This window comes from Lagopus leucura, unplaced genomic scaffold (genome assembly GCF_019238085.1).
Source record: "Lagopus leucura isolate 7727_CA_CO unplaced genomic scaffold, USGS_WTPT01 Super-Scaffold_1, whole genome shotgun sequence".
In the NCBI taxonomy this organism is placed as follows: domain Eukaryota; kingdom Metazoa; phylum Chordata; class Aves; order Galliformes; family Phasianidae; genus Lagopus; species Lagopus leucura.
In genome coordinates this window covers 18,538,793-18,562,231 of record NW_024962250.1, presented here as the reverse complement: position 1 = coordinate 18,562,231, position 23,439 = coordinate 18,538,793, and the positions used below count along the sequence as shown (strand labels likewise).

Genomic DNA, 23,439 nt, shown 5'->3' with positions numbered 1-23,439 from the left:
CCAGTAACGCAGTAAATATTCTGTATTTCCTTTACTTGCCAGAAGGGGAGTCCTCAGTTAAGTCTGAAGACAACAAGCTATACAAGACCTACGCTATAGCAATAGAAGAATAAAAGATGCTGGCACCAAATAAAAATTAAAAAAGAAAAAAGAAAAAAAAAAAGATCCATCTCATCTCCTAATTCAGAGCTGTTGAGGTGTTTGTTCCTTTGTTCTGGATGTACTTTCATATGCCAATGTTTAATTGGAGTGGTAGAACTGTCAATGAGCATTTACAGTGGAAAATATGACTGAGGTAATCTGAGTTAAATTTTATTTTATTATTATTTACTATTATTATTATATAAAATTTTATAATATTTTTATTATTATTATATAAAATTTTATTTTATTGCAGGGCTATTTTTACCCTGATCCACTCAGGGACTGTGTATGAGAGCTGCTCCGAAATTAATGCCTCCTATTTTATTATGCTGGTCCATGATATCAAAGACAAATGTTGGTGTTTCGGCACTAGAGGTTGAAACTTTCTGTCAATATTCTGTTGCATTTTGTTGCTGCGCGACAGATGGCAGCGGAGGGGCAGTCTGACAAGTCACATTCCGGACGGCCATGCATATTTTTACAAGTGTAGCATGCAGGTCTCTGGCAAAAATGCATAGCTGCTAATGATGGTGATTATGTTGAAAAATAGGTGAGAATTTCCTCTATCAGTGTCGTTCTGCTCTTTGTTGTAGTTTCCACGGAAATAAATAGGGGGCATTACTTTCACAGCTCCATATTTATCTAGGCACTGTTTTTTTTTTCCCGTAACCCTAAGCAAATCCTTGCGTTCGTGTGGCCTGACCCACTCTTTTTTTAGGTGCTTGGAATTGAAATGCTGTTGAACAAAGCTGTACCGTTTCACTGCTACAAATCTTGGGTCTTTTCATACATCACAGAAAACTTGTCAGGCTTTTCATTTGCCTTTCTTTAAGTAGAGATGAAAAAGTGAATCAGTCTTTAGCATCAGTACATCTTGGATGCACTCAAAAGTATATTTACTTGCTATTAATCAAAATTTGTTAATGACTTTTCTTTTTTATTCTTTTAGAAATGAAATTGTGATCACTTGCCAGTACAATGACTTTTTAACCTCACTCTTTAAAGATCAAATAATTACTTAATTTTGTGGGCTTTTTTTCCTCCATCTGTGTAATATAGCAAGTTACTGTGGAAAATATATCTATTCCAAATTGGTATGTTTCCCACCAGTATCTCTTTTTCTCCCCCCAATTATCCCACAGCTGTTTGTTTTCTGACTATATATAGAATATTTCACCAGCTTCCATACAAAAATCTCCTAATGCAATGCAAAAAAGATACTAAAATAGTCTGTAGCTAAGTTGGATAATATGTATGTTAATCCAGGAAAATACTTTGTCTATATATATTTTTTTAAATAGAACTGAAAAATGTGAAATACCATTTTTCCCAGCTATTTTACTTAAAACATTGCATCTACCAGACAGCAAATGGTCCAATTGCTAATGATAATGTTCTCAATCAACTTATTTAGTACTGGAAAGAGTTAAGAATTATAATGAAAATGCCTCATCAAAATCTTATTTTTAACATCAAATGCTAGAAATCATGATGTGACATGAAAAGTCTTCAGCCTTCAAATGTTAAACCAATGAGACTGTATTTTATAGCACAGAGAATGTGTGTGATTCATTTTAACTAGTGAATCCCTTCTGCATAAAGTCTCTCAATGTTTTAGCCTCAATGGCTGGTGAAATATGTTCAAAAGAATAAATAAAAGGAACATGATTCTCATGTAAAATGGCATTCTGGATTCCTTTAGTTATCTCAACAGAGAGCTAAGTTCAGCAGAGCCTATAAGACAACACTGTTGGCAGTATTTAAGCATACTGTAGAATAATAATAAGCAAAACAATGTGATGAGTAACAATAAGTTAATTTCAAGTTTTAAAAAAATCAGCAAAACATCACTATACACTACACTTATACTGACTACAAAGTGACAGTCAGCGGATTATTCCACAGATTTCTAATGCTGAAAATTCTGATGGCATTTACTAGCATAACCTTTCAACTCTGAGCACATCAATAGAAGCAGACAGTGGTTTGAAATATGATTCCTTGCAGATAGCATATCCTCATTCATCTGACTGTGGTGCTCTGTGCTCCATTGCACAAACAGCGGCTCACCCACTTCTGAGAGGACACTAATAAAAAAGGCATCAATTTTCAGCTCTAGTACTACTGTGATCTCTTTATATGTTCGACATCCAACATTAAATTAAAATGCTGTTATAAATCCTACTTTCTGAATCTGGAATGAGTGTTGGGTTTTTGTCGCATGAGACTGCAGCAAATCTTGTCAAAAGCAAGGAAGCACGTCTTGTTCACTCAGAATTAATGTTGTGGATGAAAGAAAGAGGTAAAAGAGGTTGAATGGTGAACTGTGGGTGTTAAAGGCAGTAGGTAAAGCAGCTTTGGGGTACCAAATAGAGCATAACATTTGCCACTTTCAATGGGCTCCTAATCAGTAATTATAATTAAGAATTATAAACTGTGCGTGAAAAATAATATTTTCACTATGTAAAGTACCTTAAAAAAATCCCGCAAATGTTTACATGCTTTTATTCTTCACAATTTGGGCAATATATTCCTCTGTCCTAGGCATAAACAGTTTTGTAACAACCAGATAGAATAGGCAAATTGTTTTGGATCACTTCAAGACCATACAGTGAAGGCTGTTACAGGGTGTCTATACAAAATTATGCATATTGATGATGATGTTCAGGACTTCTGTCAGCTTGTCATTTACATTTGAGTTGTCTTAAAAGTTCTTGTGTTGGGATAGAGATTTTTAAAAAAATCAAATAAAGAAAAAATTATTGGGCACTGGTGCAAAATACTACAACAGTGGCAAAATCTTTTCCTAAGAAAAAATAAAGCTGAGAGCAATGAGTACAAGAAAGAAAGCAGTCAGGATATTTCTGCTATGTAGAAGGCTGCCATATGTTTTGGAGCCTTTCAGCTGTGTCTGATAACCTCTAATGGCAGGTATCCTTTCTCCTCTAATAACTAAGCTAAACTATACTGAAAAAGCAATAATGGCCTCAGCAAAGATACCGTGTCTATAGATATTTGTTCTTGCTGAGTTCATTCACAATTATGAAAAAAAAGAAACAAGCTTGCTTTTTGGGGGGTTGGGGAGTGCCTTGGAGAGCAGTTCAATATCTGGATCGAACAGAGGAACTTTTTCCCCCTAAGGATCCTGCCTGAAGAAACCTTGACATGCACAAAGTCAGAACCTAGACAAAGTTGCCCTGGTGAGAACGATAAGGTCACCCGTGGGATTGCTGAGATTATCTCTGTCAAGCACTTGGACAGCATGCAGTCAAATGATGCATCATGCAGTTATTTTCGGGGGGGAAAAATCAATTTCTTCACCAGGTCGCTATTTGCTTTTCAAAGTGCCCTTGTAGGCCTTCACCACCAAGCATTTATCAATTTAAATGTTGTAAATTGATAATGTGCCACCATGCCTTGTTCTGTTTCTGAATTATTTTGATACTTATATTTTCTTTCTGCTCTCAACATCCACAGAGCTACTTTATTTCAAGAGTTCCTCCCTTGCTTACCTTCCTCCTTTACTATAAAAGATGAAAGTAAATGAACTTTCTTATGTTTAATATTAAAAGAAATAATAACTTCCTTAAAAAACACATTAACGAAAATTTCCCAGGCTTTAATAATTTTTAAAGAGGTCAAACTATTCCATGCTAGTGCGCCAGTTTACTAGATCAGCTGAGATTATCTTTTCATATAGTATTTTTATAAATTCAGAACGAAATCCAAAAAGAAAAAGAAAAACAAAACAAAACAAAAAACTTCTCTCTTTGCTATTGTTGGGATTTGCTTTAAAAAAATGAAGAAATGTAATTTTGCTGTGAATTTCCTGGTGTTTTATTTGATTTTTAAAATTATTACTTAGATAATGGCACAGTGGGAAATTGGGGTAAAACTTACAGAACAGGTGCAAGTTTTGCTTTATATTACTTTTAAGCAAACAGCACAAAGCAATCCTTTAACCATCTACTAGCCTCAAGTTGATTTGCATTGAAAAACAGGTAGAGCAGAGTAGTTGAGGTTTATGCTTCGTAAAAGCAAAAGAAATACGCGGCTGTTGCAAAGCATTCTTAACCTCCAGTGATTTATTGGCCCTCAGCCAAGTTATCAGGGGAATCTAATTCTTCTTTATTATTCAAATAAACCACATTTGGCACCATGGTTCCTTTTCAGAATAGCTTCACAAATAGACTGAGTACTGTCATTTATTTGACCTTGTACTTGTGTGCTGTAGCTATAATTTTATTTGCCATTTCATAGAACAAATGCATAGAAAGCCAAAGTAAGGAGGTAGGTTATGCTATTAGTAACACACTACACATACAATATACTGGTTGGCTTTGCTTGCTCTGTTTTAAAAATTACAAAATCTCAACAATTTTCTTCTTTTATTTTTTTTCTTTACCTCTATTATCTTTTATTATTTCTGCAGCTGCACTGCTCCTTTTTAATGAGCTTTCTCTGCAATAGGCCAATTTATAATCCCGGTCCGTGTTCTGGACAAGCTGTAGCAAAGGTGTGAAATATTTTACTTTCAGGTGTGGGCCTCACAGAAGGAAAGTAATGCATAATATCCTTGTTGAGTACAACTGTTAGTGAGAGATGATCAAGAATTTCTTTCCTGAAAAGTATTCTACCAAGCTTATCAGTCCATAATATTTTATATTGACCCTGAAACCTCACACCTCTATTAATTTTATCCCTTGTTCCAGATGGACTTTTCTCCCCATTTTGTGCTACTTGCATCAGCATATTTTTGTACTAAGTCTCAAATTCAACAATTTTGCAAAAGAATTGAAATCTGATAGTATCTATACTGACTTCCAAGTGCCCCATTCCATTTCCTAAAGGAAATCTAGGTCCTAACTTGAAAATGGTTGAGAACAGACATAGGCAAAGCAATTTTGCAACACTACAGAGGTACAGTGTAACAAGAACTGTTTGCCTTGGCACAAAGGGAAAGTACACCATGCAGTCCAACAGAAGAATGATTGCTATACCACGCGGTTCTAGACATGTCTGTCTTTTCCAACATGTACTGCAGATCCTGGAACTACTGAATGCTTAAAAGTATGTTGGAGTATTCCAGCTCGCCCCAGCTGTATCTGGGCTATCACTATTTATATAAACTAAGGATATAACACAGAGATTTTGGTCTCTTTCTGTTTCTTTTATTCTATTTCTTTTTCAGTCTTTATTTTGATCTAACACTGTCTTTCTCTATACTTCAGCATGTCCACATCCTCTGAAATTGCTCTGATTACAATTCCACAGCAAACTGCCATACCAAAATCCATGTCTGCCAAGTTAGCTTGAAATTCTTGGTTGACATTAGCTGAGAGATAAAGTGTTCTAAACAAATATATGTCTCTACACACAAAAGATACATTCACATGCGATGTTGGAAGAATATTTATTTTAATTTTTGTTTACTGTTTGAATGCACTGTCATTTTTGCCAGAAGTAATGTTATTATCACCATTGCCAGACTACCTTCCAAGATAGTGTTTTATCAGATTTTTTTACTATTAGCCTTGCAGCTATCTTAGAATATCAGTATCCATTTGTTTTCTACCACTGGCTCTCAGTGTTCTGGCTCTCAGTGTTCAGAGAAGACAGAGAAGAGAAAAACTGGTTCAGTTAAAAAGGGTTTTCACCTGCTAAGACTTGGTACAATTATTATTTTCCCACTGCTAAGAGATGTGAGATTTTTTCTTTACAAATACAAAATATGTTATATATATTTTCCATGCATACAAAAAAAAAAAAAAAAGCTGAAGTCTCTAAGATGACACTTTACTAAAAAAATAAGACTCCGAAGTCAGCACTCCAAGATGATGATTCAAATAAAAATGCTTATAATGTACACCCAGACTTTTTGAAATGCAGAATTGCCTCCAGGTTCTATACAGATACATACTTAGGAGTGGGGGCTCATATCAGGATAGGGACACATCAGTGTTTACTTGCCGCACAAGTGATGCAGTAGCACATGTACAACATAGCACTCTTTTGGAAATTCAGAATTAAGACTGTTGTAGTGGAAATACTAGCATTTCCATGTATAGTTTCAGGAATGATTTTAAGGATATTCTTACCAATATTTTTTGCAACAAATAACGCTTTGAATAGTGATTTAGTATCAAGTAGCTACAGTGCTCCTTTTGTAATTGCTGGAAACCTAGCTGTACAATAATATAAAACCAAACAATACGTTAAGAATGTAATAATTCAGAGACATACAAAGTAAAGACTGATGACAAGTGAAAATCAAAGATATTCAAGCAGATCTCAGTTGATATCATCTGCTAACATACTAAAAGCCACGGTCCTGATTCTGATTTTATATTATTTTTCCATTTATACCATCAGCAATGAACACAAGGAAACATTTTCACTGATAAAGACTGTAACATGCAAAGAAAATTGCTTAATTTATCAGAATTCTTTCTTGAAATGTATATGGGGATATGAGATGAAGTGCAAAGGCTCACCAACTGGATGTTAGTACAGAGTAGGGAAAGTCCTATAGTTAAAAAGATAGTGGCAGAAAATGTTTTTAACAAGGGACTAGCATAGGGTTAAAGCCAATTTTTTTCTTGAACAGATGATATTTCAGATGGCCACACTATTCCAGATGCATCAATTTCCTTGAAAATCCAATCCATATATGTGCATATGCTGTGCTGGCAGGAGGACTGACTGAAATGGCCAAAACCCAAGAGCTAATATTCTTTTGGCCAGAATAATGCAATTATTATTTTCCTAGCTATCAGTCTAAGCATACAGAGCCATCTGTTATGCAAAGCAAACATACACATCTCAATTACAGAAAATGCAGTTGCCTTGACAGAATTTGGATTACACCACTAACCAGGGCTGTAAAATTTGTTTTAAGCTACCGTATAATGGATGCCTTTCAGGAGTTTCCTAATTAGCATTTACCTGCTTAAACTAATTATCCATCCTTCTTCTTTACTGGCTTGTTAAACTTTGTTGGATACTATGCATAAAACAGATTAATATGAGCATAAGACAATAATAAACATTAAAGTTCTGATTCTTTACTGTATTAGCAACATGGTGGCGCACCGATTTCAAAATCTGAGATTCTCGATACCAATTCCCAAACAGATTAAGCCAGGTATTAAAGTCTATTACAAAACAAGGGACTTTAATGGCAGAAAAAAATACATATATGAGTAAGAAACACCTTTAGCATTTGCTTTGCTAAAACCAACCCAAAATAACAATTACTGAACTTACTAAAACAAATTTCTTGCAATTTCTTTGATGACTTAATGAACATCTATCCTAACTCTCATGACATTTTCTGCACCAAGAGTTAAAATTTCCCATTTCATTACCGTTGGGGTACACCAAAACTAACAGTTATCAGTAATAATACTTGCCTCCTCACAGCAGTATGGATACCAATTTAAAGGAAATAAATATTTATGTTAGATTTTCTTTTTCTCCTCTGAGTGAATGCAATAGAAACAGGTATCTTACCCTGCAAATCATCATGTAAAATCTTTCTTCTGCATTTCTAAATGCAAGTAAAAAGAAGCTATTCTAACAAAAGATTTCTGAATGCAGCGGGATTAGGGCTAAGTACCAGCAAACAACTTTCCCTTCTCTTCCATTCACCCTTTTAATCTTTGAAAAACAGTTGTTAGCAATTACATTTTAAAAATACTGTATTTAATATATTTTCTTCATATTAGTGAACATTTGTGGAAGCAGCAAAACGTGTCCTTGTTGGAACCCTCCCTGCCAGACATTTTAATGGTCTCTTTCAGCATTTCTTGACTCCAAATGACTCCCTGTCATTGTGTCAGCTCCCTAGATAATGCAGGGTACTCCATAAACATCCAGTAATAGGACACAAGGGAAGTACTATTAACGTATCCCTTTCCTATCAGGTATAGAGGTTTAAAGTTCAAAACAACCAAGAAAAGAAACTTGATTTGTTCTCAATAAATTAATAATGATCCGTCATGGCAAAAAGTTTTCAGGCACAAGTGTATCTTATTTGAACGTCCAATACTGATAGACATGTTTTTCAATTACTTCTCAGGATGAACCAGATGCAACTTTAAATAACTAATTAAATAATCCATGCAAAATACAGAAACTAGATTATTAAAATTTCTTTTACAATGAGAAACGGAAGAACACATCACACACAATTATGCTATAGAACTGAAAGCATGTACTTACTTGGGACAGGCCTAAGTAGATGGAGACAGTTTCGGAAATGTACAAAAATTTTCCTTCTTGATTTAGTGCAAATACAAATCCATCCAAGGACTGCAGAGAAAGAAAAGTCTAGTGAATATATTAACTAAAAATGTTAAATCCTAGATAGAAATAGATTCAAACAAAGGTATCACAGAACAAATTGAGGAAAACATTCAGATGTGTGTTTTTAATTTGAATCCTTAAGACCATTCTGTTATAAAATTTATATATTAAAAATCAACACTAGTATATTTCAAAGTTGAAGGACTTACTGTTCTGCTTATATCTGCCATATACTATATAAAGTTATCTCATTTGAATACAGGAAAAATACGGAAAAATGAAATGTTCTTCAATTTTTTTTACAGGAAGAAATACATAAGAAAAACAAATAGCCTTCCAATCAAATGATATGTAAGGAGATCCTCGAATTATTCCCCAGAATAAAAGTAAAATAAAATAAAACTGAAAAACAAAATCTGAAAACAAACAAACAAATGAGAAAAAGAAAATAAAATCCTGCCATCACTCAAACCACTATGGACCTAAATAATTTGTTAATTAATTGAGGATTACACACACACCATTTTCCTTTTGTGAGACAACAAACAAAGCCAATCAGCAGATTACCCTCAAATATGCTTACAGCTTAGGCTATAGAAATGTTATGAATTTCATCCCTTTGGTACAAAACTCTAGACCAGACTTTAGTTTGTCAGGTTGTCTTTGGATGCAGTTTCCATTGCAACTGCAAAAATGCACAGATTAATGCATATCTTTTGAAACATGACTGCAGTTAATAAACAAAGGACTATATTCTAAACTGACATGTAGAGTAAATCACTGTGCATTAAGATGGAAATATACATCTAGGTACACGAGCAAATTTTTCTAGGAATAAATTGCCTTTCAAATACTACATGTGCCTTTAGTTTTATGCTTTTTAGAAGGCTGACTGCTGGCAAAGAAAAAAAATAATACTGCAAGTCTAAAATCACAAAGTTATTGTTTTTATCCTTTTAAATGTAGAACAGTAATTTCTAGTTTTTAATTTCTTTGATTCTTCTCCTTGATTAATTTCCATTGCACTGCTAGTCAGAAATTGTCCTTAGGAAGCACTCACTCCACTCTGATGTAGTAGGTGGTTCAAAAATCAGTGTTTTCTAAAAAAAAATACACCCCATATTGGAAAACAAACCCTTACTGCATTAAAAAGATACTCTAATTTATATTTATGAATTAATAAAAATGTAAATCTGCATAGATTTCCTTCATGTAAAAACATTTACATTCTGCAAACCATTTATGGCCTCTTATAAATCATCATAATTTTTTTTTAAATGATTAACATCAATTCCTTGAATTTTGATGTCAACAACAGGTGGAAAATTTGGAGCAGTGAAGTTCAAACTTGAATCTATACAAGGACAATTAAAACCTTTACACATTTGATCTCCCCAAGTACATATTTCTTCTGTTACTTCCCACTTGCCCTAGCACAGGAAGATCAGAAGAATGGATCTTCAAGGGTCTCAGTATAAGTTGTCCTGATTTTCTGTCTCAGGTTCCCCTGTTTGAGGAAAATGTTTTAATCCCCTGCTAGAAATATAAGAGAAAACTGTCAACCTGATTCCCTGGCCACTCATGTATGTCTTTGCTAAAAAGACTTTCTCCAACAACAACTTGCAGTACTGAATCAGACTAATGTCTACCAGCAGTGGTTGATTTCCCTGGATCCAACAGTCTGCACCCTACTTCAGAACAGCATTTGAAATATCAGTGCCAGTTAGGTAGGTAATGACCAGACTACTAGAAGTTTCTTTCTAGCGTCAGGTTGTAGTCTCCATGGTCATGACAGGTGATATTCCATGTAATTACTCCTACAACTATTGCGCTCAAGATTCTTTTTGAATCAAAATATTTTGTTGGTTGAATAATAACCCATAGAAGGAAATTTCATAGTTTTTTTGTGTATCATTTTTAACATAACCCATTTTTAACATATCCAATATGTGTGATTCCCCTCCTCTTTTACTGGAAAAAGGCTCCATGCACTCAGCACATTTATAATCTGTTCTATTTAGTTTGCTAGATTACTGTGTAATTATCTGGCATATCTGGATAGTGTTTTGGGAGGATAACAAAATGTAATTCTGAGTAATGGCTTTCTTGCTTCTCTTTTAAATAAGTATGATCTTATTTAGGAACTCAGGCCTTTTAATGAAAGAAAAAATTATAGAAAGCTTTCATCACAAAGTAGAAATATTCTGCTCAATGTTGACTTGGAATTGGCTAAAAATAGCTTTGCTGGAAATATAGAAATAAATAAAATCTCAGGTAGGCATGAGAGTAAAAAGAAATTACAACATTTATGGCTGAAGTTTTTAAAGTAACCAGCAACTGGGAAGAGTGCTAAATGCGAAAATTTAACATCTTAAAGCATCTTAAGCTTTTTCACATTACTTCTCCATTTCACCCTTGTCTTTCAGTTAAACAGTTTTAATGCTTGATCCTGTTCTTTTGCTTTCCTTTGGGAAAATATTCCTTACTTTTTACCTCCTAGTTTTACAAGGGAGGTTACTATGGCACCACTGATGGAATGGCAGGGCAAGTGTAGCATACCTACAACTCCTTTAGGCTTCTTGCATATCTAGTCATTTCCATGCCATAAGTAAGACAACTGAGACAACTATGTGGTGGTCATGTATTTTTTCTCTGCTTCCTTTCCCTGCTTCCTGAAGTTATGTTTGAATAAAAATACTGACATAATTCACCACATTTTAAATTGAGCAAAATTCAAAAGATTACTTAATCATATTTTGGAAGAGCCACTGATTAATTGCTAATAGAGCAGCTAACTCAAAGTGCAAATACATTAGAAGTAATAAGCTCAAATCCTCATATCAGAGAAAAATGATCATAAAAATAGTAGAAGAAATGGTCACCTTACAGTGCAAGGCAGTTCCTCCCACCCACACAAAAGGACTGAGATAGACCCCTTTTGTGACAGTGTTGTTGTTCCTTATACAGGTCAAACAGTAGTTCTGAAGGACTGCCTCATTCGTTATTCATAGGTATTATTTATGAATATTTATTATTTAAGTAATGCGTGTTGAAAATTTTCAATTTTTCATAAAGCGATGTCCTTTGTGCATGCCAAGAGAGCAATAGACTTCAGAGAAAGCTGGCAGATAACATAGCAGGGGTCATATTATATACTGAAGAAGAGTATACAGTATCATTGTATCTATTTACAAACAATTTTGTATTAATGAGTAATTTTTGGAAGTATTATTTGTATTACACTTATGTAGCCAAGAAGCCAATAAATATGAGAAAGGTACTGGATTTACTCAGCTTTCAAGTCTCTCTTTTAAACTGAGCAGCACATTGTCATTTCCAGTGGGAATTTCACTGTAGGTCAAAGGCAGATAGGATTTGTGTTTTGGATATTCCACAGTTCCAAGGTTATCAACTATGACGTACAAATAGCACGTGCAAAGGCAACGAGTATTCTGCAAAATGTCCCGTTTTTGTTGAAGGAAAATATCAGTACCTTCTTGAGTTCATTTTGTTTCTATCTTTAAAAGCGAAATTGACTTCCATAAACTTTGTGTTATCCCATTTACTGCAGTGCCTTAAAAATGGTCGGGGTAAACATCCATTCCAATTTTAAGCACAATCACATTTTAAAAAGACCAGTAACTTCTTGTTTAAACCTACACTTACTGCTCATATGCAAAATGTGATTAAAGCTGAATTTCCCCAGTACTTTTATTTCAGAAAACTATTATGTATTATGCTGTTTCAATCACCACAGGCTACTTTTTAATTTTTTTTTTTTAATACTGCCCCACTGTTTTCAACAGGCGCCAATTAAGATTCCAGGGTCAAAGGGTTAATTACATCTTCTTACCCACTATGTAGCATTTTCTGATTATTAACCAAGGTTGGATTAAGATGAAAAAGAACTGACACAAATGTTAATGCTTGCCCCTCCTTGAGAAGATTTATCATAATACCATGCTGAAATCTATATGCTTTTTTCAAAGCTGTTAGAGAAGGAAATCTTAGAGGAAGCACTAAAATAAATGCTTTAAAGACATGGAAGTATCTGATTTATTGAGCCAGTTCTCTTATTCCTGAAAACTGTCCTAAGCCAGAGAGACGGGACTGATAGAAGATTTCCTTTGTCACATATCAGCAAGTCAATGTGGTAGACATGAGGGAAGTGAGACTCAGGTGTAAAAGTCACTAGCTACAGCACCTTTGAATAATAATGCCAATAATTATAATTTATGTCCTTTGACATCAAAATAATACGAAAATGTAAAGCATGGGATTTTTACCCAAAATACTAAGTGGTTTGTACAGTGTTTGTTGAATACTGAGGTTATTTCCTTTCAAGATATGAAACCTACTGTACCAATTTGACCGAATATGTGCTAATGCATAATGCATTGCACTAAATGGATTTATATTTGTCAGAGGAATTTTGTCCCAGCTATTTTTGCATATACCCACTACAGACAAATTTAATTCGCTGGGATGTTAATACAGTGTCCTTCTGGAGAATATCCTCATATTGCGTACTATCCATGCAGTCCTTAATTCCTTCTAGTGTATTCCAGCATCACAAAAAACCCTGTTACCCTGACCTAAACTCCAGTTAGAGTGAAGAATTACCAGTAGGCTAGGTTATTTTAATGATAGATTATTTTAAACTAAGCCTTCACCATCTGTTTCACCCCTAATTATGAATGCAAAAAGAACATATTTCACAATTACATCAGTAAAAAGTAAGATATACATGATTTGAATGCATGCATGCCTTCTTTGTCCAATGCAGCATACATCTGTGATGTTTTTCTTGTATCTCAGGCTCCGATCAGGAGATATGGGCTGGGGAAGGGACTACTTCCCCTGATAAAATAGATGAATTGATATACTAAACTTTTTCCTGGCAAACAGATCATCTTAATTAGAATTTTTCACTGTTGTAATAAAATAATATCATAACTAGAGCTGAGCATTAAAAAGCTTGTCACCAATTAAACATACAACATTCCAAGTAAGAGGCTATATAGAATGCAGCTGACGCTAAAGCAAATAGTTCTTCTCTTGCAATATCACTGCATAGTGCGTAGTGCAAAACACATTGCATATGTGTTATAGCATAACTTAAGAACATATTTACTAAGGATGGCAACAAAAACATAAGTCTCATCTCCAAATGCCAAGCATTCTTGGTCAGGGCTCTCAAATAAATTGAAAGGCATAGACAGTGACTAACAGAACTCAGATTCAAAGCCTGAGTGCCCATTTACTGCACTCTCTCTATTACTCACCAGAGTAATATCCACCAGCAATGCCAACACACAAAACAGTAAAGACTTAGGTGGAAAATCTGACGTTGGGGCTTTACAATTAAGTATTGTGAGAAAACGAGAATATTATTCCTCGAAATGTGATCTTACATGTGTTGTACTGGATACACAAATATAAATAAAGTTTGATCATCTGCTAACTTACAGAAATCTCTAACAACTTTATTCCTCTCCCTCTTCATTCTTGATAATGCTTTGCAAAATACAACAACAACAAAATCCAAATAAAATAAAATGGCATAAGAATGTCTGCTGTGTTCTTTAGGCTACAAGCTTTTTTTTCTTTTTTTTTTTAAACCATATTGTAAGAATCCCAATAAACAGAAAATTCTGTTTTCAACTCTCATACCATTGCCATTTTTCAATCATATTCCATGCATGGTTATATGATCATATATTTCTTGTGAATGAATTACATATATTTGGCAAGCAACATGTATTCAGGAACAAAACAATTGCAGTAAAAAAGACGATGCAAGAGGACAAGCTCAAAGGATGTGGTTAGTTATGACATTGATGCAAGGCTCCTAAGTGGTCATCTTCATGCTCTTTGCTTTTGTGGTCAGGAAGTAATGTATGACAACAAGGAAGTACCAGAAAATAAATGTGTCAGTAAGATCTGTTTTATAGCTTGAAATCAAGAAACAAAAGAGTAAACTTTACTGATTCTCTCAATGAATCTTTCACCAGACTCACAGAATAACTGTGTTTATGTAACCAAAGCAGAAAAAAACTATTTGATTTAAAAATAAGATTTTGTATTAGATCAGAATCACTGCAAGAAGAGGAGAACAGAAGAGAAAAATTTAGAGATAAGAATAGTGTTTGAAATCTAATCTGGCATTTGAATTCTTAAGGTGTATTCCCAGGTGTATTCACCAACAAGAAGCTGAGAGTTATCAAACATAAGCCTGAGAATCACAGGAAGATTACAAATCTCAGAATTATACAAGTTCAAGGAAAAAAAACCACAAAAAAAACCCTGAAAACCAACAAAATCACAGATCAAGAGTTTGACAGTTTTATTATGCAAAAGCAATAAATTACTTTTAGGGGCTTTGTTGATACTAATGTCAATATTTTCTAAAAGATCATTTTATATTTCTACAAAATCCCAAGCCATCCTGACTATGCAGATGAAACAGCACCATGAAAGTCACTAAACTCACTGAAAAGTTGGCATCACAGTAGGAGAAAGAACTATATCCTTGGGTTGAAATGTAATGCTGTTTAAAGAAAGAAATAGATAAGCTTATTAATGTGAAAAAAAAAACAACCCTCACTAAACTCCAAGACAGATTGTTTGTAATTATTCTGCATCCTGTTTATCAGAAGATATATCTTTTTTTTTGTCCAAACCTTTCATATAACATATAGAAAAAACATATTAAAGTCAAAATACCAGACAGAATAACAAAATTGAGTTAAATTATCTACACAAATTTTTTTGGTCAAGTACTTGCACTGTTTTGCTACATTCTCTATATCTCTGCTAATTCTGCTTCTGTTTGATCAACTGATCCAAATTACTAGGCTGAACTGGGCTGTTGAAATTCTTAATGCAGGTTTTCATGCACGCACTGATGAGCATTGAGGGAATTAAACTATTTATTAGAAATGATCCAGTGTCTTACGCAGTAGAGAGATGGCTGAAGTGGAGTAGGTTATTTCAACTTACATGACTTCAAGATTTTGCTAGTCTGATGACATGATAGAACTTGAAGTTCTTGAACCACATTCCTGTGCTGGGGATGAGGCAATCTCTCCTCTTAGTAAAATATTTTACAAGGTGAGTAGCATAAGAAGTGAGTAGATAGGAAATATGAGTTTACTCTCTTTGTTTTGTTTTTTTTTGGAATGTGTGGAAGATAATGTCATACATACATTTTTTTACATGTAATGAAAATAGTTTCATAAAGGTTTCATAGCAGGAACATGTTAAATAAACTGTGCATTCCCTCTCTATTTCTGTATCTGTGGTCTCCACATCTGTAGTCTGCACTGATAAATTTCAAACTGAACTTTTCCATGTGAAAAATGAACTACTCAGAAGTCTGAACAATCTGAACTATTCAGTCTGAGTACCTTCAGCTTTAACTGAATGGACCTTTGAAAAGTAACTGAGAAAAGTGAGCTTACTGTATACAGATTAAAGTTTTCAACAGAACATTTAAACCATTAATGGACCATTCTGGGGTCTGCTAGTACAAAATAAAAAGATGAAAAATTGCTGTTCTCATTGAAAAATGCTATTGTTAATTTTCCATTCTTCTGCATTAATTATTCATTAGTGAAAGAAAACACTGATTTCATTAGTACATGCTATACTAACCAGTGCTGAATATATTTGAAGTTAAAACCTTACTAGGCAGGATATTTATCTTCTCTTTACTATTCTCTTTCCTGAGAGAAAAAAGGTACGCAATTAGCGTAAAAGAAAAAGGGAGAAAAAAGGACTCTTGAGGGAGGCATTCAACACTATTGCACTTAGTTAAAATTCAGTTTTGTGGGGGTTGTGTATTAAAGCTGACCTTTATGATCTTTATCATTTTTATGATGCCCATTCCTGATGAACTCCTACCCTTCAATTACATAGGATGTGTAGTTGTGCTTCTAGACTGTTTGGACAGCAGACCGTAATGGCAGTATCTGCCCCATCTAATGCAATCCAGTGTACTGTGTAGGGTAAGAATGATCATATAGAGATTACATTATTTACCATTTACTCTCAGAATTTGATTGTTTCAACCAGGGTTAAGTGTATATCCGGCTGTGGATTGACTGGCTTTGCTTTGGATATACAGAATTTGAATATCAAGTGGTTTCTGTTCTTTGTTGGTACAAATATTCTGGTCATACAGGCATTTGTGTTCCAAGAGGTAATGCCCTAAGGACTTGATATTTTGCAGGTGCTTACAGTATTTACTACTACGAGTGCCCAAAACCAAAAGGGTAAACTGGCAGGAGCTATGGAGTACTGACAGGGTAAGGGCTAAGTCCCTGGATCTGCATGTAAGACCGAACACACAGAAAGAAACTGTAGGAATCTGATCTGAATGGAACCCATAGTGCAGATAGAAGTGTCAGTAGAAGCATAACTGACTGGAAGCAGAAAGTATTACTGTGAATATTATTGTTTGTCAAAGTAGCGAGTTTAAAGCCCTTTATGTTGTGTGTTGTATGAGTACTTCAGTTTACATAAGGTACATTCAAATCATTCATAAACACTGTATATCTGCCTCTGTGGTTAATTTTTTCTTTTAATATACACAATCTGACACTATTTGAAAGTAAACAGATAAAGTTATAATGTTGATTGTCTAAAAAAGAAAAAAGAATAGGGAAGATTAGTTAATTGTACTCTTAAAATAACACCTGCAGTCATCAGCAGGTGCTCAAGATGCTCCCCTGATTGTCCTGACAACTGGCTTACTAGAATTAGCCCTACAGCCCACAACTGAGTACATATGTATGAAACTGCAATGGAAGTGAGGACACGTGAAGCAGAGATGCTTTGCTCAGGAAAGAGCAGGATGAGAGGCCTATGCTTAGCATCTTTAACTTATTACATGATAATACAGATAGCCAAAATAGATTTGAATGAGAAATGGATTTGAGTCCTTTACCTAGCCTATCATACGGATTTATACTCTTCTTGAAAGAAGAGCATGTTGAAAATACTTTATAGACCTTGGAATACTTTATAGACAAAAGAATACAGAGAAATTAAGATCAAAGAATAGAAGGAACATAGCCAAAGTCCATCAAATCCAATGCCATTTCTAACTAATTTCTGACAGATGCATGGGGAAACCAGCAACAGCAAAAACAAATGAACACAAAAAAACCCCTCAACAATCCTATGTTCTTATCTTCAGCCTTTTATCCCACACTGTAATTCAAAGAAGGCAGAACCTGGTCCTAATTAGCTGAGAATTTCTCCAGCTGTCACTTCTCTGTGTACTAAGGTGGTAATCCATTTCCTACACCAAGTTTTCCTACACATATGGAATTCTGTAGCAGTTCCATAGATGTCCACTTTGAAGACTTATAGAATAGAATCATAGAATCACCAAGGTTGGAAAAGACCTAAAAGATCATCCAGTCCAACCATTCACCTATTCCCAATAGCTCCCACTAAACCATGTCCCTAATGTGTACTTAGGGACCATGTCCCATGTGTACTTGCAGTACACATCTACAGCTGGACAAAGTTAAAGCAGCCTTTTGCTTCAGCAAAGAAATGCCTCCAGGACTGTTGCTGTTGATTTTGTACTGCTGTGACCCTTGAAACAAGAAGGATCTGGACTTTCATGAACAAATCCTGCAAATTACTAGAAAGGTTTAGATGGGCACGATAAAACATACCCACATCTCTTTGAAGTCTGGATGCTGAAGTAGTCCTTCCCAGTTTCAACTTAGTTTTCTCTGCCCTGCATGCCTTCATACTCCTGCTAACAGCATCCTAGCACTAGATTCTGACGCTAGATTTGATAAGCAAGCAAAGATCTCAGAGAAATTCCTCCAGATTAAGGGAAAACAGACTGATAATGGAGAAAAGACCTTTCATGAGCCTTTGCTGTACTAAATAATTTATCAGGCACCATATCATTCACATAGCAGAAAGAGCTTAAAGATTTCCTGGGCACTGAAAAATCCTCAGCTAGCTCACACTGTCTTAGACACAAAAGTTCATAGAAGACGAGATGGAAGTCCACAGAAAACTATGTTGTACTATTCTGGCTCACATGGAAGAGCTGGTTGCCATTTACTCTGCTGTGGAGTTAAGAGCAGGGAACATAGGAGTGTGAGCTGACAAGACAAATAGAAAAACAAACAATTTCCTGAAACAAGTTCGACATTTCATTAATAATAAAAGTATGTCACAATCTTCCCCTGAAGAAACTGGCCACTGCATCTGCTTTCTACACAATAAAGTTGATGACTCTATGCTGAGCTGCTGTACTTTCTTCTAGTGTTTTGAGGTTGGAATGCAGTACTGCACATGTATGTGAAAATCAATTATCCTGATGGAATTGGAGGTCTGTTCCTGAATGATTTCAGGCAATGAACTAGTTTGTCACTACAAAACACTACACTGACCTTCCAATTCTGCTTCACAGCTGGAATGTGAGAGCAGGTGAGAAGACGAGCGTATACCTCTGCCATCAGCAGGACTCCAATCTCACCCTATAGTGTGAGAAAATACTGCTTTTCTTTCTCCCTACCTTACTCTATTCCTCCATTGCTTCCTTCCCTTTGTTCCCCCCCCCCCCGAGCATGTGTAGGTAAAGATAAGTATGGATTTTGCTGTTTACCAGATTATTGCATAAATTCAAGCACATCAACTGAGCAGTTCTTTCAGTGAATAAGATTTATATTCTTTCATAAATGCAAGTTGATACATTATAGTGGCACCTCTGACTGATAGGATAATGAAGGGTCTGTTTTTCCTACTTTCTCGTGCAGGGAGGGGTGATTGGGTTATGATTTGTCCATATACCACCAGCAGAAGCCAGAAATACAAGGTTTCAACCAAGATCATCTTTAGAAAGTCAGTTTCAGGGTAACCATGTGAAAACATTTGTTTACCACAGTTTTAGCATGCAGCCACACTGTCACAAAATGCCCTTAGGGGGTCCCCCTTGGAGCAGTTCCATCTTGAAATATCAATAACCTGCTCATCAAACAGTGCTCAAGATTTCATTCAGATTGCAGAGTACAATATCTGCCAACAGTGCACACACCATATTATCTAAAGAGCTCTGAATAAGTCTTGATGCCACCATCCCTAATGCTATTTATTCTGCATGTCAACAATCAGTATATTGTACCCCTTGTCCTGAGTCAGAACTGACATGACTGCTCCATACTGTTATTATCTGTTTCACTCCAACTTATGAGATGTGAAGTTAAAGCCTCTTCCTAAGGTGCTAAAATTGCCTTCATCTACAGAATAGGTGAAAGAAAACTCTTCTATTCTTATCAAGCATCAGCACCATTTTCTCTTAATTCAGAAGCACTCAATGAGAGTGTAAGATGCCAGCTTTTTCTGCATCCACTATGATATTACTATCCTTTTGTCTCCTTTAAGAAGTCACAAATACCTGCTATTGTCTCCTGCCTTGAGCAATATCTTTTTGCAGATCCTAAGCAATACCTTACACGTTTGTTTGGTTCTCTAAATCACACTCAGTTTATTCAGTGATGTTCGCATCATTACTGCACAGCATTAAAATCCTGCTCTTGCTACCTGGAGGTTCTGTAATGTTGCAGTTTGACAACATCTCCCTGGTGCAGCTCACTTTTAAGTCCTACTTATGGCATATCAAACGTAAGAACTTCTAGTGTAGGTTTAACTTCAACCTTTTTGTAAAAAAAAACAAACCAACAAAAACAAAAACAAAAAAAACAAAAAACAAAAAAAAAAAAAACAAAAAACCAGAACTTCTTCAAAATTAATTTCACCTGTCTCAGTAGCTTACTATTTTCTCCATTTCATTTTCTTTCCTTAAATCACTGGAAACCTACTTTGAGCCAAAATCACAGAGGCAGCTAGATTCTGGTCAGTGCCTTTAATACTGCTGTATGAATGCCTTTCCAGTTCAGTTTTTGTACTGTTACCTTCCCAAATGAATGTGCTGCCTGACACGTAACAGAGGAAGCAGCATGGATAGACCTCTGCATATAAATTTGCCATTTTAATTGGCAGCAACCCTTCTAACTTAAAATAAATAAATTTAAGTGGTCATGCTTTAATGAGTTCCGACATTTATCTGAATTTCTTCAATCTGTTTTCAGTCACTATAGTGAAAAAGAAATTTATTTTTTTTCAGTCCTTCCCTGATTCTGGCTTGAAACCAGATGGGAAAACGCAGAAGCATACGCAACACAGAGTAACTGCAACAGAAATACAACCAAATGTTTTACACATCTGAGAGGACTGTTTGAGTTCTGCATTAGTGTTTAAAATCTAAACAGTTTTTCTGCCTAGTTCTATCCATAGCAGGATTCCAATTCAACTTGATAAAGCATATTTCCTATGGCACTTAAGACAAACTGTTTTTATTTCTAAATTATGTTTTTTAAGAGATGATAAAATAAACCTAGCAGGGTGCTTGGAAATTCAAAAGGCTTTTTGACCCTAAATGACATTCACATTGCATGAAACTTTAAAGCATTCTTACTTTATGCTGCACTTTATCTTGCCACATATTTCTAGCTGTTGGAATGAAATTCTCCCTGTGCCATTTTCCAACTCTACAATGAAGATACTATTTCTCCCACTGATACCACAAACTACTATTAAAATTATTTTTGAAAACTCATCTGTTGCAATCTGTTGCAACTGTTTGCATCTGTCAAATTCAAAACTCATCTGTTGCATCCATTTGCATCTAACACAAATGTAGAACCAGAATTTTCAATTAGCAACTCTCAAGAAAAAAAAAAGGTTTGACAAAACCAAAAAGTATGCACATACTGCAGATATTTTACATTAGTGCATCTAGAGTAACAAATCTGAACACCAAATTCTGGCCAGAGTCCTCTCCTAAAGATCTCAGTGATGCCAAACCTCCTTCTGAAGGAACTCAACTTTTTGAACCCAAAAGTTAATTTGGAGCAGAATTAGTGTTTCCTGAACTATTCTCTAACATAATTTCAAACCAAACCATACCTAAAATCATGGTAACTGATAGATTTGATATTGCCTTTGTTTGAAAAAGAAAAAGAGAGACTACAGATACCTCTGTGATATATTCATGAAGATGTGCAGATAGATCTGTAGATAGTCTACAGGCCTCAAAGGTAAAACAGATTAGACAAAACCAGAGTATGGGTTAATATCCCTATGGGTGTCAAATTGACTGTTCACAGATTAGAAAGCATTCCTTGAATCTCAGAAGGTATTGCTAAGAAAGGGAGAAATTTAGGCTATATAAATGTTATAAAATTATGCTTTGATTTAGAAAGCTGTGGACAAGAAAGTAAATGCACAGAAAATAATAATCAGAGAATTCAGGCTGAAATTTTATCACAGAGAATTTCTAGAAACTAACTAATGGCATATATAAAGACATGATGGATTCGGACCAGATCCATATAAATCCAGCAACATTTTGAAGTTCACACACAAACGTATATTACTGTGACCTACAATAGTTGTAGTCTACATGTTACATGCAATGGTATTTCAAAAACCACAATTATCCAACTACTTCAAAGCCATGTCCTATTGCACACTAAAATATTACACTTTTCATACAAATGATACCACAGCATAAACTGCTCTTACAAATATTACAGCTTTAAATAGCATTTACTTTTTCTAAACGCTTGTTGAACACAGCAGGTATCAAAATGATTTAGCATCATGAACAAATATATATGGTTGTTTGAGCCCAAATTTTAGAGCAGATAAACCTATTTTCTGGTCCTTCGTTTAATGGACTAGAAATGAGCTAAAAGGCAGCATATTCTGGCAACTTACTGCTTTAAGTGAACTTTCTCATATGGAGTATTGTGCTTAAAGAAACATAAAAGCAAATCACGGGTCTCACATATTCAGTGAATGGCTCATCTGCAATATTTCCTCTTACAGTTTTCAAGTAGGATTGTGCACTCTGGAAAAAAAATGTGCAAAGGTAATACACAGTGTTGTGCAGTCTACAATCAATAAACAGAGAGAAGATATTAACCAGGAGGCTAATAAAAAGATGCTGCCCTGGACAGTAACATAAAGAGCTCTGATGTATTTTTCTCTTCAAAAAATGCTATTCTTTATGCTGATTTTCCCTTAGCACTGCAGTCATTTCTCCGTATATACACACGTCACCTTACTTTGTCTTGTTCCAATTTTATGTTTGCATTTTATTTTCTCATTTCCTTCCTGCTACTCCCCTGTTTCTCTTTACTAGCTTGATGTTTACACAAACCTTTACTAGAATTGCAGGGTTTGGAGAGATCCCATTTTTTTCTTTGTTGTAATGCCCACATTTTTTTCCCAGAGAAAAGATAAGTTTACCCAGAAAATAAAAAGCTAATACAACCTTTTGCTCATCAACAAAGTATGTCTTGTTGTAGCCAGGAATAAGTTAATAAAACAGGAAAAAAGCTTAGTGGCTTAAAGAAAAAAAAAAAAATCTCCTTGGGGTTATGAACGAACAATGTTGTTTTTTCTTCCCAGCGTGCAAGGATTTAATTAAGTGATAACAGTCACCTTGGGGTGGCTGCACAAGGCAATAATATCTAGGTGAAGAAAAATGCTGAAGAGAGTTGAGTACAGTCAATTTATCTTCAGAGAAGGCAATAAATGAACAAAGCATAGGTATTTGGCTGATTGTTTTGGAATGTTTCCATTACTGATAAACATCAAAATAAAAGGACAAAGATTTGGTATTTTCAATATCTGAAATGTATTAAATACAGAAAGAAGCGAAGGAATAAATCAGTGTGAGGTCATATCCTAGAGTTCTAATTGCAAACGGCTTGGTAATTATTCAAGCTAAACATAGAACAAGGGAATTTTAATGTTGACACAAAGGACAGAAATACAGCTGAGTTGTGTATCTATAACAAACACAAAACACTGGATGAATTTCATTTGGGACAAAAAATTTGTAAGCATATATGGCAAGAAGTGACATATATTAGACAAATATAT

General features: G+C 34.9%; 1 protein-coding gene across 2 annotated transcripts in view; it reads right to left on the bottom strand.

Moving 5' to 3' along the window:
• NPAS3 (neuronal PAS domain protein 3) overlaps nt 1-23,439 on the bottom strand; it is a 596,576-nt gene that overhangs the window by 174,222 nt on the left and 398,915 nt on the right. Inside the window, exons 1-2 of one of the 2 annotated variants that reach the window (XM_042871100.1) lie at nt 22,267-22,289; nt 8,368-8,457 (exon numbers count right to left, since the gene is read on the bottom strand). Coding sequence is in view for 1 of the 2 variants with exons in the window: in XM_042871090.1 (XP_042727024.1) it covers nt 8,368-8,457 (90 nt within the window). In the remaining variant the exon portion in view is untranslated. Of the gene's footprint in view, nt 1-8,367; nt 8,458-22,266; nt 22,290-23,439 lie in introns of those variants that run through there. The other variant, XM_042871090.1, reaches the window with a different exon arrangement.